At 40.4% G+C, this 17077-nt stretch overlaps 1 protein-coding gene across 1 annotated transcript in view; it reads right to left on the bottom strand.

Annotated features, from left to right (window-relative positions):
* Window positions 1-1979: 1979 nt before the first annotated feature.
* The window catches only part of SLC16A9 (solute carrier family 16 member 9), a 39981-nt gene continuing 24883 nt past the window's right edge, over window positions 1980-17077 (bottom strand). Inside the window, exons 3-6 of the mRNA XM_031956947.1 lie at window positions 16552-16695; window positions 9897-9992; window positions 4455-5354; window positions 1980-3917 (exon numbers count right to left, since the gene is read on the bottom strand). Of these exons, the coding sequence (XP_031812807.1) occupies window positions 3739-3917; window positions 4455-5354; window positions 9897-9992; window positions 16552-16695 (1319 nt within the window). The 3' untranslated portion in view covers window positions 1980-3738. The remainder of the gene's footprint in view (window positions 3918-4454; window positions 5355-9896; window positions 9993-16551; window positions 16696-17077) is intronic.

Genomic DNA, 17077 nt, shown 5'->3' with positions numbered 1-17077 from the left:
AAATACAATTTTCTTTCTTTTTTTTTAGGAAATGCCCTGAATGCTATGGGGAACCTATTTGAAGCTGTACAGATGTGGCCACTTGGGATTGGATGTATCTCTAAGAAACTAGGCAACACAAAACTTAATTTCCTAAGGGAGAAGAGCATCCAGGGCTTGGAAGTTATCTTTTGTTTTAGAAGCTAGGAATAAAAGATGGACATACTTGATTACCTAGAACCCTGCTCATGCCATGTAAATCAATAAATGAATGGATAGATAGATGGATGGATGGATGGATGGATGGATGGATGGATTTGGGTGGGTGGATGGGGAGGACATGGAGGAATAAGTCAGTCTACTCCCAGGAACAGTGGTAGGTAGAGTTTTGCATGCTTTCATAACGGTGGGAGGGAGAAGTTTGGGAAGGGGAGGGGATGAGGGATCTGATGTGGGCAGGGACCATGGAGAGGATGGCTAGAAGGGAAGCCAGAAGTGAAGCATGACTGGGCTTTTTTTCAAATTCCAATCAGGTGAGCAGGGATCTAGGATAGAAATTCCTCTAGGGTGTGGTTGCTGGTATGGGTGGGAAGGAAAAAACATAGAAGGGAGTCCCTAAAGAAAGGACAGCTCTAAATGTTTGTCAACTTATTTTTGTGATTGTTGGTATAACGTTGTAATAAAATTATGCAAATTGTTCCCTTAGGAAAGATGAAACAGAAGAAAAAAAGCCTTTCCCCACCCTATGTAGCTTGAGAAAGTTCTGTACAAGTGAGAGCTTTGCCAAGCTATTGGCCTAAAAACAAATATGCAAACTGAGAAGCAAATTGCCTTTCTGGGGGCCTGCTGCCTAATCAGAATTCTGGCCCTGGGGACCATCTAGTGGCCGTCCAGTCCATCAATCCCCTCCCTAACACACTCAACAAGTGGTCGTCCAGCCTTTGCTTGGACAGCTCTCCAGGGAGGAAAGACTCAACACCTCTCAGGTCGTCTCATTCACTTCCATGGACATTTACTTCCACAGCATCCCTTGCATCACTTCCTTTGTCTCTTTTCTTAGATCCTTCCCATTCAGACACTCATCCCCCTCTCCCTCTATTTCAAAAGCCTTCTTCTGTGTGTCCCCATTTCTGTTCCTGTCCCCTTCCTCTCCTCTCCATTTTCCACATCCACACATTCATGCTCACACATGAGTTTAACTCCTCACTCCTCTGCTCAGAGGCCTTCAGGGCCCTAGTGTCCCCTAAGAAAACCTGCAGACTCCTCTGTCTGGTCTTAAAGGTCTTGAACAGTCTGGCTCCTGTCTGTTGGGCCAGATTTGTTGGATATTGACTGACTTCATGCTTTTTGCATCCCATACAGACTGGAAATCCTCTCTGCTACCTCCGTGTATTCCAGGCTGCATGGACATCTCCCTTCATCATCCTCCAGAAAATTTAACTTCCTTCAAGGCCCATTTCTGGTAGTCTCCCCAGTCACCCATGTTCTCTCCATCCCTGATTTTCCTCGTTCTAAACTGGACATGGTTTGCTCCTTCAGAAGTCTGTAAGCTCTTGAACACAAGAGCCATTTCCTTTCTGTCGGGGTAAATGCCCTTTTGTACTGAATTGCAAAATACCATGTAAGTGATATACTGAGCTGAGAGGGAGAAAGGAAGTAAGGAAACAAGCATTTATAAGTGCCTACTGTGTATCAGGCACTACGCTAAGTACTTCAAAATAATCATCATGATTGATCATCATGAATTTGGGAGGTAGAGCCTATTATTATCCCCATTTTATAGTTGAGGAAACTGAGGCAAATAGAGGTATTGACTTGCCCAAGATCACATAGCTAATAAGCGCCTGAAGCAGGAACTTGGGTCTTCCTGGCTCCAAGCCCAGCGCTCTAGCTGCTGTTCCAGATAGAGTGGAGATGGATTTGCAACTCCATATTTTGACCCCTCTGGTTTGCATGCTGGAAAAATGGGATAATAAAAGGGACCACTCAGAAAAAGCCGCCTAAATTGAAATAAAAGATGTTTTATTGTAACTGAAAATGCATTTCTGAGACTGTGAAAAACAAGAACAGAGCAAAATGAACAGACACGTATGACAAAAAGATACCCTCACGGTCAATACGCCCATATCACATGAGATTAAAAAGCTTGTCATTTACGTCCATTATGGAGATGTGCATCCTGAACGTACGCTGGAAAAAAAAAATGCTTCAACACAAAAGCCAGAGTTTTTGTTTCTCTCTTAATAACTGTCCTTAGCAGCAAATACCTCAGAGTGACTGGGGAGCAAGAACAGAGGTTCCCAGAAATGCTGTGAGGGGAGGCCGGGAGTTCGATCCAGAGCCATCACTGCCTTGTAGGGTGACCTCAAGCAAGTGCCTAGATCTCTCCCTCTCTAAGTTTTCCCATCTACCAAAGGCTTGACTCCTTCTTTCCCTAGGACATCGTGAGGCAATTCGTGATTGTAAAGTGCTTTAGACGCCTCAGAAGAACGACAACAGAGAAAATTCACATCGAATACTTCCAACACAATTAGGAGAGAATTTTGGCACTAGGGAAAGGGAGTTCCTGTTTAAAAAGCCTCCTCAAGATCTTAAGTGTTTTTTCCCCTCTTTTTTGAGCATCAAGAGAATTATTCTTTCCCCACGGGAAGGCCCTTGGAGCAATGTGGACTTGTTAAATGGCTCTTTTTCTTTTCTCTCTAACATGGGTTTCCTAGGACAAGCTAGGCGAAAGCACCAGTTTTCCACTCCTCCTCCTCCCCAACTAACCAACGCCCTCACCCCCAATAGCCCCGGCTCCCCCCAGATCTGAAGAAAAACATTGTAAACAGTTATCATGGAAGAATGGCCACATCTGTAGTAGCAACACTTCAGCTGGCAGATGTGCCATCGTGCGCCCGGGCTGTGTTCCAGCCTAAGGGAAGGTTCCCGTTTGCACTCATGGAATGGTCGAAACCCCGATTTCCAATTTGGAAACCCGGAGCTAGAAATGCCGCCCTCTCACCCGGCCTCTTCCTTGGCAGAGCATCTATTAAGTAGCTACCACCTAATGAGAGCGACTTCTGTTTTATTTAGCAAAGGTCTTGGGGACAGCAACGTGGCGGGAGCTCACCTGCTCCTTTGCAAACTCCTGGAGGCCAGGGAACTGGGCTGAGGGTGGGTTCAGTAGGACACTGAAAGAACAAGATGCTTAGGACACAAAAAAGAAGGCGAATATCATGGTATCCCAACAGGGACTGTCATCCGGCCCAGCTGCCATTTTAAATGCCCCTTTCCAGGAAATAATTCCATTCCCTGGTGAATCTGGGTTTCTTCTCTCGATCAGTTTTTAAAACAAAACTTCAAGTGGTTAATCGACTAACGTCATCAAGAGAAGAGAGGATCCGGAAGACCCCAGTGGCTTTGCTGTGCGCATCTCATCACGCGGCTTCACAGTTTGAAATGCAGAAGACTTCTGGGAATCTCATCATGGGGCTGGCAAAGCGAGCCGGGAAATGTCACTCCTTGAAGCAGAGGGGCATCTCCTCGTGCCATCCAAACCTGCTACCGTTTCAAGGCCTTGGTGGTGACGGTGTAGCAAAAGAGACCCCACTTAGTGGGGCTGGGGAGGAGGGACAGTGATGGCCGCTGAGAACCAGCTACCGGGGAATTGGTCTAATAGAAAAAGAGTCTTGGCTGCTTGAGCCACTGGCAAAATCTCTTGAGGACTTTGCTAGAGAGTGAGCACAAAGTGACAATAAGGAGCATCCCGGTGTTCTCTTACACTTGAGATGCAGGTTGGTAAATGTAAGGCTTTGGGGCCGTTTTGGTGCTGTCTCTGTGACACATGTTTCCCCAAGGTAAGGCAGCAACCAGCAGAATCAACCCGCCGAGCAGGACGCAAAATGCGCTAAAGAAGAACGCGAGGTCGTAGCTCTGGGTCATGTCGTAAAACCAACCTGCCAAAAAGAATGGATGGATCATTTTCCCCAGATTCCCCAAAGTGAATCCTATCTGTGCCCCCAACAGCACCCGCTCCCAGCAGAAATGATTTTGCCTAAGCTTTGGAGGTGGTGTTCTGGTCAGAGAGCCCACTGACTTGTCAGACAAGACCTGAGTTCAAATCCCACCCCCGACATTTATTATCTGTGTGACTCTGGATAACTCATTTTTCTCAAGCAACGGCCCAGGGTTGATTTCCTCAGTCATGGGCTAGTCATGAACCGAGGTGGGTGAGTGAACACCCAGAGGGTTCTTCACACTAAAATCATAACTCTTCCACCTAAGTGCTTATCTGTCTGTGAATTATATTCCGCTTACTAGACAGAAACTCCTTTGACTCCCACATGGCAAAGTGGATAGAGCATCTGATCAACTGTACCTGATTCATAGTAGGGATTTAATAAATTATTGTTGGTTGGTTGGTTACTAAGCAACAAAAGAAAACATATTTTGCTGATTTTCATTATGGTCAACCCCCCATCCCCAAATCTTACCAACAATGGGTGGTCCCAGGCTGTTTCCAAGTCCTGCAAAAAACATCAAAATTCCAAAGGCGTGGGTCAATTTCTCAATTCCCACAATCTTGGTAGTCAGATAGGGGAAGATGGACCAGCTGCCGGTGAAAAACCCTATCAGCCCAGAGAGTATTGCCAAGGAAATATAGCTTTTGGCAAAGGGAATTGCACACAAGGTCATACTAGTCAATATCAAGGTGGCCACGTAGAGATACGTAGTATTGACAAACTTGATATCGGCCAGGACCCCTAAGAGAACCTTTCCGATAGCCGTCATGACACCGATGATGGAAATCAAGGGCACAACAAACTCTTCGTCCTTCACGTTGGCACTTCTGGCAACATCTTCCATTAGCAGCAAACTTGGAAAGCCCCCAATGTCATAAAGCAAGATGGAGATGAAAAGTGCAGAAAAGACTCTATTCTTGAATAAGCTGACTGTCTCTGCCCAATAGTTCTGGCACAGCTGCCATTTTCTCTTGGCCAGCTGCTTACAAAATTTCTTCTGTTCCACCACTTTCTTCTTGTAGACATCGGTTTCTTTTGATTGCACTGTGGCTGACTCCTTCTCGGGCAACAGGTTCTCCTGTTTGGAATCACTGATGGTCAAAGGTCTCACAAATTTTTCTTCACTGTAGCCTTTTTCAAGAATGCTAATGTTCTCCTCCAGGGACTTTTCCTTCTCGTTGTATATAGAATATTGGACGAGTTCTTTTTCTGGCAGAGAGGGTTTAGAGAAATCCAAGGGTCTCATCAAAGTGCCACAGGGTAATATATTAAGTGCCAAGGCTCCCACAATAAGCAGACATCCATCTAATCCATATAGTTCAAGCAGTTCGAGTTGAAGTGCAGCATATATAAAAAGCCCAACACTGGATCCTGGAAAGGAAAAAAGGACCACTCAGTCTTTATCATAATGATTCATGCTAAGAGAGAATCTCAAGGTTAAGTTTTGGTCTCTCGGGTCACGTTTTCCTAGCAAGCTTGGTACCATTTTATAGGAAATTCCAAATGCAGAGATTTTTTTTAAATAGGAAGAAGTGTACGTTCATGCATTCATTTAATAAGTATTCATCAAACATCTACTATATATTAGGCTGGAGATGAAAAAAAATCAAAAAAAGAAATAGTTCCCTCCCTCACGTAACATACATTCTATTAGGTAATGACTATTAGCATTAGCAAGTAGATAAGTAAGTAAAATTTAGATTGGTTTTTCTGCTTCCAATCTCTGGTTTTTCTGCTTCCAATCTCTCACCTCACCAGGATTCCTCAACATCCACTATAATAAAATTGTCTCTTGTTTCTGGTCCCTTTGACCACTCCCCTCCCCCATCTGGTTAGTTTAGGAAGTTTAGAAAGTATGTAATAAGGTAATAAAGAAGTGTGTAATAAGGTGAGTTTAGTAAGTATGTAATAAGGTAACAATAATAGGAAGCAAGAATATAAAAGGGAACACAGAAATCACTTGCAAATACGTCTCATAAATTAATTGAAGCCACATCCTGAGACTATGTGCTAAATCAGGGGATATTCACTGTGCCTCATTATAGGTGATTAATGGATTGTTCTCTGCTTGTTTCCAACATAGTCTTCTCTGGAGAGCATCCAAAGAGCCTGCGTGTTCACTTTGATCTAAAGGGACTGCTTGATACTCCCCTTCCTTTATCTCCCTGGTCTGAGATCTTAAAGTGAACAAGTTGGGTACTGTAAATCTACTGAGAGGAAAGAAAATATTGTGGGCAAGGGAACCTTGTGTCCTATCCCAGGTGGGACGCTCCTCATTGTTGGGTCAACATCAATCTACAGTACTCTAATGAGCAGGTGCTCTCAAACCATAAATACACAGTATGGTTTAGAATATCAGAGTTTAAAGGGAGTTTGGAGATTCCATGGGCTATCTTCTCATTTGGTAGAGGAGAAAATTGAGGCTCTGAGAAGGAAGTTATTTGCTCACAGTGAAAAAACCATTTGGCAACAGTCCTAGAACTCCAAACCAGAGCTTTTAATCCCCAAGTCCAATTAAGTCACACTAGCCTCAATCCTTTTAGGACTCACTTGAATAGGAAAATTAATGTTTTAAAGTTTTGAATTGCACTGAAAAATACCCTCATGAAACAAGAGGGAGGAAATAATCTACTCTTACAAAAGCATGTTTTTTGTTTTTACAAAAACGATCATCCATTAAAGTAGTTTACACCCAAAAGAAAGAGACACAGTGATAGAAGAGTCCATTGATATCTGGAGCACATTCTTCACCAAGAATTCTCCATCTGTCTGTCAGTCCCAGATGCCCAGGACCAGATCAAGTGGATGGTGAGCATGTGGTGTACTGCATAAACATATGCCCCTTTGGAATTCTAGAACGCCTTTTTTAAGTCGTGGTTACTTGAGTCATATACTAAAAGAATACAAAGAGCTAAAAAAAGAAATGGGAATCAGTAGGATGTTAGCTTTTTGAGGGTAGGAATTATTTGGTTTTTGTCTTTATTTTATAGCTGGCCTGGTACATAGTAGGTGCTCAAAGAATAAATGTTGAATGATTATGAGCTCCTTAAGGGTAAAGACATTCCTTTAACCACTTTTTGAATCCCCATCATTTAACACAGGACCTGGCATGTTGTAGGCACTCAATGAATTTTTATTGACTACTGATTGATTGACTGAATAAATGAACGAATAATCTATCCTGAGGCTGTCAGCACTGTTAACATTTAAAAAAAGATTTTAAATTATATGTTCAGAGAATCACAGAACTCAGTGGCCAACAAGTCTTAAGATTTATTTGTCCAAGAATCATAACTGACAAGGTGCTGTGGGGATGGAGGGCAGAATCTTAGTTGCAAGGCTGGGGAGATGAAAAAAGTTTAAAATATATTTACGAAGTACTTCTACTCTCTATTGATATCATCCAAAAAATATAGGGAAATGAGTCTGCCAGCTGGCATATAGGAGGCACTAGATTGGCAATCCATATGCTCTAAGAAAATCTCCATGATGTCCAGAGCTCTAGAGCAGGAGTTCTTATGCTGGGGCCCACGAACTTGTTTTTTAAAATACTATTTTGATATCTTTGTTTCAGTTTAATTAGTTGACTTTGTAATCCTATCAATTTTACCTTTTGCATTAAAATATTATTCTGTGGATAGAACACCAACCTTAAAATCAGAAGTATCTTAGTTCAAATCTGACCTGAGATACTTACTATGTGATCCTGGACAAGTCAACTTAAGCTCAATTGCCTCTCTAAATCCCTCCAAAACAAACAAACAAACAAAAAACAAAATAAAATAAAATGTTACTTTGAAAAGGAGTCCATAAGCATCACCAGATGACCAGTATGTGAAAAAAAAAATAGACAGAGCAACTCTCAATCTAGAGGAATCTCTATCTACCCTGAGAATACTAGGTGGATTCCCTGTGGAGACTTTATAAGAGGTCTTGGCCAGGAGCACCCTGGAGAAGAAGAAGTGTATGTCCTGGGGAAGGAGATTAATTCAGATCAGATTCATTCATTCACTCATTTGGCTCATCCCAAAAGTCCTAATTCTGAAAAGACAGGCCTTTTGCTAGATTCTGGGAATACAAAACCAAAAGTACATTCAGCTCTGCCTTCAAGAAACAATATTTTTCTGGAGATGACAGTTTCATTAAGAAGTGCAATCAATAACAATAACATTAGCATTTCATATGTATATAAAACTTGAAAAACAATGCATGATAAAGCATTTTACTGACTATCATGGGGGGAAAAAGTTGGTCTTTGGATTCTGGTGTCCTCAAAGCCTTACATCCTAAGAGAATAATAGCTAACAGATATATGACATATGATATGCATTATCGCATTTGAGATGGTGCAATTATTGTCCCCATTTTATAGATAAAGAGAAGGGGCTGTGCCCAGCTTTTATTGACTCTAAGGCCATCTTTCCATCCCTTCTCCATGCTGCCTCTTTTATGCATCAAGCCTCCATTAAATTTGCTACAAGACTTCCAAGACCTTCTAAACTGAAAGCCATGAGATGTGGTTCTATTGTTTTGTAGTAAAGTCGCTATGCCAAAGAGACAGAAAAAATATCAGCTTGAATCCCAGCTTGGCCACTAGTTTGTGAAAATGGGTAAATTACTTATCTTCCCTGATTCTGATGAATTTCTCCATTTGTGAAATGGAGATAATAAAATTTACCCCACTTCCCTCATGGGGTTGTGAATAAAGCATTTTACAAAGCTCAAAGTACTATATTCATGCCAGTTATTTTTTATTGATAATAACAGTTACAATAATAATTTGTTGATAATAATAATGATAGAGCACTGGCTTTAGAATCAGGTAAGTTCAAATCCATCCTCAGATATTTTCTAGCTGGGTTGCCCTAGGACATGCCATTTAACCCCTGTAAGCCTCAGTTTCCATAACTTCCAAGTGGGGATGACAATATTTATCCCCTTCATAGAGCTGTTGTGAAGAAAAGTGTTTTATAGACTAAATAACACCAAAGACACTCAAGTTATTAATTTTATTCTGTGGAAAATATTTGATACATTTTTTTCTAATTATGAGGCAAATGTGACCCATTAATGCCTAGTGTAGATTTAAGTGCAACTCTTCAAAATTGTGACATCAACTTCTTAAGAATAAAACAAATTTTATCTTCCTCAAAAGAAAGCTCTTACGATCTCAAATCAAGAAAAAAGAAATTTAAATAGACTTTTTTTTCTAAATTACTTACTTGAAATTGGGAAAAGGGAAAAGAATATATAAATGTAAAGTGACTCCATTGGTGAGCACATCTTTACACTAAATCACAGCCCAGAATCCAACAATCTCACCATGCTAAGATTACAGACTTCAGTGCCTCTACACTGACCAACTATCATTTCACAGATATGCACTGCCCAAGGACAGTGAAGAGATGCACTATGAATATATCAGCCTACAGGATGTTGAAAACAAGGGCATAAATGCAAGGAGAACATGAAAAGTTTCATCCAGGATACATATTTCCATGTGTTCTCATGGAGGGAAAATGAATAAATGAACAAACACTAATGAATGAATAAACAAACCCTTATTAAGACTTCTGAGGTGTCAAGTCCTGGAAGTAGAAACAAACAAATGAGACATTCTCTACTCTCCTAATTACTCTTCCTAATTACTTATCCTAATAACTCTTCCTAATTAGGGGAGACAAAATATATACCAATATTTAATAAGATGATGGTTTCATCTTAAGTGTTAGTTGACTAGACATGGCCCCTATATACTAAGGTGACTAAAAGTTCCTCTCAGGTAATTAATAGAGAATATTAACTATTTGTATTTCTATCACGGGGGAAAGATAACTCGAATAAATTTCGTTGTGTATCCTAATTTCTGGACATGTTTAAAGGCTGTGCATTTCCTACAGTTAGAAAACTTACCTGTCGAAACCAGGCCAAGTGCAAGACCTCGCCGCTTATCAAAATATTGGCATGTGATGGTCACTGCTGCATTGTATAATAAACCACAACCGAGGCCTAAAACAAAAAAGACATCATCTATGTAAGAAAGCACAAATTAATCCCATGGACCATGAGTGATTAGAAACTTGGCCAAACTTTTAACAAAGTTTTCTAGATCATAGATTACTTCACATCTGCCTTGAATCTCATTAGCAGAGGGTTTAATCTGTTTAAAAATATTTTCCCACAATTATATGTTTAAATAATTTTTAGCGTTTTATTTTAAATTTTGAGTCCCAAACTCCTTCTCTGTTTCTCCCTACTCCCTCCCTGAGATAGTAAGCATTCCAATGTTTTATGTGTTTAATTTCCATATTTTCCATATTAACTTCCATATTAATCTTTTGTATAAATAAGACTCAAATTAAAAAAAAAAGAATGGACAGAAAGACAGAGACAGAAAAATAGCATGCATCAGTCTGTATTCAAACAATATCAGTTCTTTCTCTGAAGGTGGATTGTATGCTTCAATATGAATCCTTTGAAATTGTCTTAGATTATTATATTGCTGAGAATAATGAAATTATTCACAATTTTTTATCCCACAATATTGCTTTTACTGTGTATTTCTCCTGGTTAGCAGAAGGTTTAATCTTAATGGTTACCTGGAAGTTTCCCCTTCACCAAGCCTTTCTGGCAATCTCTCTGTATCTTCCTATCATCTCCACTTCCCCTGATCTGGCCACACTGGGAGACTGGCTGGTTGTTCCTCACACATGATACTACATCTATAATCTTCTTGACTTTGTGCTGGCTGACTCCAATATCTAGAATGTCCTTTCTTTGCACCTCTACCTTTTATTATCCCGGCTTCCTTCAAGCTGAAACTTTTTCTACTCCTCCCACCAGTTGCTAATGCCATCTCTGCTGAAATTACCTTCCAATGACTGTACCTATCTCCTATATTTCATATTTTCATATTTGCCTCCACCATTAAAACATAAAATCCTTGAGGGTCTTTTCTGTTTTTCTCTACATACCACTGAGCACTATGACTAGCACAAAGTGATTACTTACTTCCATTGACTTATTGAGCAATACAACCTTGCTTTCTCTGATAAAAGAGGCAATACTAGTTGCTTCTTCCTTGGAAGATCAACAGACCCATTATCCTATTTTCTTGCCCTTCTCCAAGCTGTGAGAGCTGAATTTCTTCTTCCTGTGTTTACCTGTTTTCACACCAAGACCTTGTGTGTGGCTTAGATAGCTTTTTGTGGAAAAGACTTTGGTCACTTATGAAGTAATTCAAGGAGAATGATCAGATGAAAAGGCTTCAGGCTCATGCCACATGAGGATAAAGTGAAGCAATTAGGGACATCGAGGCTGGAGAAGAGCAGACTCGGGAGGTTATGGGATCACTCGACCGGTATCTGATAAATTCTCATTCAAGGGAAGAAAAACTAGTTCTGTTTCCCAGGGGATGGAACATGAGCAAAAAGGAGAGGAATTTCACATAAGGAAAAGCTTCCTAGCAATTAGAGCTAGCCAGAGTGGACCTTGGAAGGTCATTGGACATCTTTATGTAGGAGTAAGTGATAACTTTTCAGCTAGATTGTTTTAGGAGGTGAAAGGGAAGCCTTTTCAAATATGGGTTGGACCAAAAGGCCTCCCAGGACCCTTCCAAATTTGAAATTCTTTCATTCTATTCAATATCGAAAAATAGGGATGACTATAGTCAAATATAGCTTAGGAACTGGTCACTTCTCCCTCTTAACTGCTACTGGTTTATTTTCTTATTCTTTATTCTTCATCTCTGCCTAGTTTTATTGGAGGACAGTTAAGCATTCCAATAAAATCCAACTCTCAGAGCTCATCCTGGTGTGGGGGTGATTTAGATCAAAACCCACACTAGCCAGAGTGCAGACTCTGATCCTAATACTTCAAGGACAGGTCCAGAAACAGACTGTGTCTAACCCCCACGAATCAGCTGAGAGACACTCATGCCTTGGGGGAGCCACCAGGTGGTGATTATTTTGGGCCACAGCAGCTCATAAACTCCTCAGCAATAGTGTGGGGCCCCTAAGATCTGCGTCAGTCACCTCTCCAGTGAAATCACAGCCCTTTTGAAGTAAGCTTTATCCATCAACCTCAGCTGTCTGGCCTAAATCCAAATCTGTTCTGGTCAACACAATCTGAGCTTTCCTAGTTTCATTTTAGTCTGACAGGCTTTCAGACTTGATCCCTATTTTTGAAGCTAGTCTTCTATTTTCCTTGCTAAAACATGAACTAAAACAGGGAGAGAGAGAGAGGGGGAGGGAGAGAGAAAGAGAGAAAGAAAGAAAGAAAGAAAGAAAGAAAGAAAGAAAGAAAGAAAGAAAGAAAGAAAGAAAGAAAGAAAGAAAGAAAGAAAGAAAGAAAGAAAGAAAGAAAGAAAAAGAAGAAAGGAAGGAAGAAAAAAGAAAGAAAGAAAGGAAGAAAAAAAGAAAGAAAGAGAGAGAAAGAAAGAAAAGAGAAAGAGAGAAAGAAACAAAGAGACAAAGAAAAAGAGAGAAAGAAAGAAAGAAAGAAAGAGAGAAAGTCAGGAAGAAAAGAAGGAAGGAAGGAAGGAAGGTAGGAAGGAAGGGAAAGAAAGAAATTACTTCAGCAAATTATAACTTGGACAATCCTCAATCTTTCTTTGAATACATCTATTTATTTATTATCATGGTACCCCAACTGGTTTTCCTCTCCCCCATTGAATTCATCCTCCACAGAGGTGCCAAATCCATAGTCCTAAAGCATGGGTCTGAATGTGTTGTCCCCTGTCCCGACTCAAGGAATGGAAGATTCTCTATTGCCTTTGAGTCCTCAATATAGTCCTTAAAGCTTTTCTTATTCTGACTCCAGGTTTTCCAGTCTTTATTGCCAATTGCTCTATGGATCTTGAGAGTTAGAGGGGATCCAGTTCAACCCATAGGTGAGCCTTACTAAAATCCACTTAACCAGTGAGCATCCAGCCTCTGCCTAAAGACTTCCCATGAACTGTAAGCCAACAAGTCTGAGACAGTGCATTTCAGTTTGGGCTAACAGGTGTTAGGAAGTTTTGTCTTGACATCAAGACTTTGTTTCTGTGATCTGCCCTGCTGGTTCTGTTCTCTGGGACTAAATAGGTCCAATTTCTCTTCCAGAAAAGTATACTTTAATGCCTGAAGTCCACCAGTACACTCCTCTGGTCAGTTATTCTCCGGGTTACAAACACCCTAGTTCTTTAAATTGTTCCTCATGGATATGAACAAAAAACACAACATGTGAGTTGAGTGGTGCATCTATTAGCCACCATTTGCCAAGCAGCCTTCCAAAATTAGACTCTTCCAGCCAAACACCGAATTCCCCAAAATTGATATTCCATCTCCTGCCCCCATGCTTTGGCAGCCTCCTTCTACTTCTCTGTTCACCATGCTTTGGTCTACACTTCCTTCTCACCTCTTAGAATCCCTAGCTACTTTCCAGTCTCAACTCTCAGACCATCACCTTTGAGAAGTCTACCCCCTTTCTATCCATTCATTTTTTAAATCTTCTTCGGTGACTCTTTGAAAGTAAGACTCACTTTGGTTTTTGTCTTTGAATCCCAAGCACTCAAGCTAGCAAATAACACAAAGCAGATATTAAATAAGGGTTAATTAGATTGAACTGATTATGTATGTATGTATGTATAAATATGTATGTATACTTTATAATAATAGTTAGCATTTATATAGCATTTACTATTGTCAGGCACTGTGCTAAGTACTTTATAAATATTCTCTTATTTGATCCTCACAAGAACCCTGTATAACTGTCATTGTTATCCTCAATTTACAGATGAGGAAACTGAGGCAGGTAAAAGCTAAATGATGTACCCAGGATCTCTCAGATAGTAATATAAAGAATAGTTTTTTAAACAAGTCTTTCTGGTTCTAGACCTGACACTCTTTGCACTGTACCACCTGCCAGCCCCATCATTAACTATTTTAATGGTTTCCTCCACCACAACAAGAGAACTGAGGGTTCCCTTGGTACTAGGTACTTGGTACTAGGGAAGAGAAAAAGTAGTTGGCACTTAACACTTCCATTTCCACGTCATGTTTAGTCTCTTCCATATTTATTTTATTATTATTATTTTAGATATTTATTTAGGAGGGGAATCATAAAGGTATCCAAGGACAGGAAACTTTTAAAGAACAAAGAGTCATTCACATGTTCAGATTTATAATCACAAATATAGTGCTAAAAAGAACATTAAAGAACATCTATTCCATCCCTTCTCCCATTTTATGATGAGGAAACTAAGGTTTGGGAAGTAGATAATTTGCTAGCAGGTATGGTTCCAAATAGCCATGTTTTCCATGATAAACTAAGGTTCTTAACCTGAACTTTAACGGGGGAAGGATAGTATATTTACACATATGTACATACATACACACACACGTCGCCATTTGTGTATTTCTACATGTATGAAGATGTAAAATGACTATTTTTAATTGATACATGCCCTATCTGTGTGTGTATGTGTACGTGCACATGTTATACTGTCTCTCTTGTACACATATATGCACACACATGTACGTGTATGTGTTTTAAGGTCATGCTGGAGCCAGCCAATACAAACCCAGAAATCCTGATTAACAAATTGTTAGTGTGAATATTTACACCTCAGAAATCACCAAATGCTACAAATCAAGGTTTGATTTATTGTCCTATTAATGTCCAAGTTAAAGAAGAGATGACAAATAATGCAGATTAAACTTTGTCACATGTATAGCTATCTGCCAGAGCTGGTTGTTAAACATTTACCAGCAAGCTGCTGTCCATATTTCAGCATAAGTCTGTCATCCTATGGACTTTATTTTACGCATTTAAGAACCTGATTCTGAGAAAGGGCCCACAGGCTCCCCAAAGCTGCCCAAGGGGTCCGTGATACAAAGAACAGCCAGTGTCCAGCAAAGCCCTAGAGGGCTGCTCTCATTCTCATTTTAGGAGAAGATCCCCACAAATGCTGACTTAGCAGAAGTCTCAGAGAAGTGCTCTGAGGTAACTGCAGGTCAAGAGCAAGCAGAGGACCATCGTTTATGACAGTCCTAGGAAAAGACCAATAAAACTTTCCCTTCCGCAAGAGGAAGAAAAAGGAGGCCGGTTTTGTCTGGTAGTATAATTAAAGGGGGAGGGCTGGGCTAGAAAACTGTTTCTCCTCAAGGATACTGCGGAAAGATCACAGCAGGGAGAGCGGAAGCTGGCTTCAGAGCAAGGAAGGGACATGAAGAAATTGGTTTTGAGCCCAGGTTTGCCCATCGTCAGAAATTACACTTTGCCGACTCCCTCGCCCCTCCTCCAATGAACAGTGGCCCTCTTGCCCTTTCCTGTCTCATGGCAAACATCACCTCCTGCCTCCGTGCCCTTGCCAAGGCTGAACACCCATGACTGAAACACAATCCCTCTGCCCTGTGACCCCTCGGAGCCTCTCATAGGTCAGGGTGTCAGGAGGCTTGGGTACCCTTCACTCCATGTCTATTCAAGGTGGGCAGGGGAGCGAACCTCTCAGTCTCTAGGCCAGGGGGCTACCAAGCTAGTAATAACAAATAACTGCCCCCACTACAACAATAGCAATCCTATTACTTGCCATCTAGAGGAGGAAAAAAATTAGAACACTAGATTTTGTAAGGGTGAATGTTGAAAATTATCCATGTATATATTTTGAAAATAAAAAGCTTTGGGGCAGCTGGGTGGTGCAGTGGGTAGAGCACCCACTCTGAAGTCAGGAGGACCTGAGTTCTAATCCTCCCTCAGACACTTAATACTTTCTAGTTGTGCAACCCTGGGCAAGTCATTAACCCCAATTACCTCAGGGGGAAAAATAAATAAATAAAATAAAAAGTTTCCATTTAAAAAGAAACAATAACAATCCTAAAAATGGCAGCTACATCCAGGTACTTCTTTAATGTGTTCAAAACACTTAGTTCACACTGGAACTGACTGATGTTCACAACAGCTTTAGATATAAATAGAGGATGAGGATGAGGATGGGGAGGATGATGGCTAAGATTTCTATAGCACATGCTATGTGCCAGTCACTGAGTGAAGTGCCTCACAAATATTATTTCACTTGATGATCACGACTCTAGATTAGGATGAATTGGTTGTAAATAGGTTTTAATATTAATAAGAGCTAACATTTCTATATCACCTACTATGTTCCAGGCAGTGCTTTACAAATATTATTTAATTCAATCCTCACCCTAACCCTGTGGATATAGGTGCTATGAATAGTCTCATTTTACAGATGAGAAAACTGAAGCAGACAGAAGTTAAATGACTTGCCCAGGATCACATAGTTAGAATGTCTGAGGTGGATTTGAACTCGGACCTTTCTCACTTCAAGTCCGAATGTTTCTCCATTTAGTTACCTAGCAGCCTAGATATTAGCTACTATTGATTATTATTTTATTGTGACTCATTCTTTTTTTTATAATGGATGGTTCTCTATAAATGGAGAGAAGATGAATATATTTAGAAATGAAGATGTAAAATGACTATATCTATTTTTAATTGATACACATACACACAAATATCAATTGATTTGTACACAGTTAAAACCCCTGGATAATTACAAGGTTCTTACCAACAACAGTTCCATAGGAAAAAAACAGAAAGTAAATGTTTGGGGCGTAGGCGCTGATCATGAGGCCCCCTGCCACCAGGAAGCCGCTGAAAATCGTGACGGGTCTTGCACCGAAGTATGAAACACAGAGGCTACATATGGGACCTAAAAGTAAAACAAAAACAAACAGTAAGTTCAGCAGAGCTGCGATTTCCCCCTCCCCAGCCTGAAGAAACATTTAAGAGGAAATAAAAAGTTCCAGATTCCTAGGGACTCTTAGGTCATCAATGACAGTCACCATTTGGTGCACCTCCCAATTTCCCCCAGAGCAACTTTTGCTTCCTGAAGGATGTATACAGCAGGTGGTCACTAAACACTTCGGCTCTGTACTCTAGGCTCTCAGGTCTGATTGATTAGCTTTGCTAATATATATATATATTATATATATATATATATATATATATATGGATAGTTCTAGTGATTTGATGGCAATGAAGATTTCATCCTTCAGCAGAGAAGTTGGACTCACACTTCTACAGGCTGGTTC

The sequence above is a fragment of the Sarcophilus harrisii genome, chromosome 2 (assembly GCF_902635505.1).
Source record: "Sarcophilus harrisii chromosome 2, mSarHar1.11, whole genome shotgun sequence".
NCBI classification, from domain to species: Eukaryota; Metazoa; Chordata; class Mammalia; order Dasyuromorphia; family Dasyuridae; genus Sarcophilus; species Sarcophilus harrisii.
The sequence above is the reverse complement of the archived record's forward strand: the minus strand, read 5'-3'. Positions and strand labels throughout refer to the sequence as shown.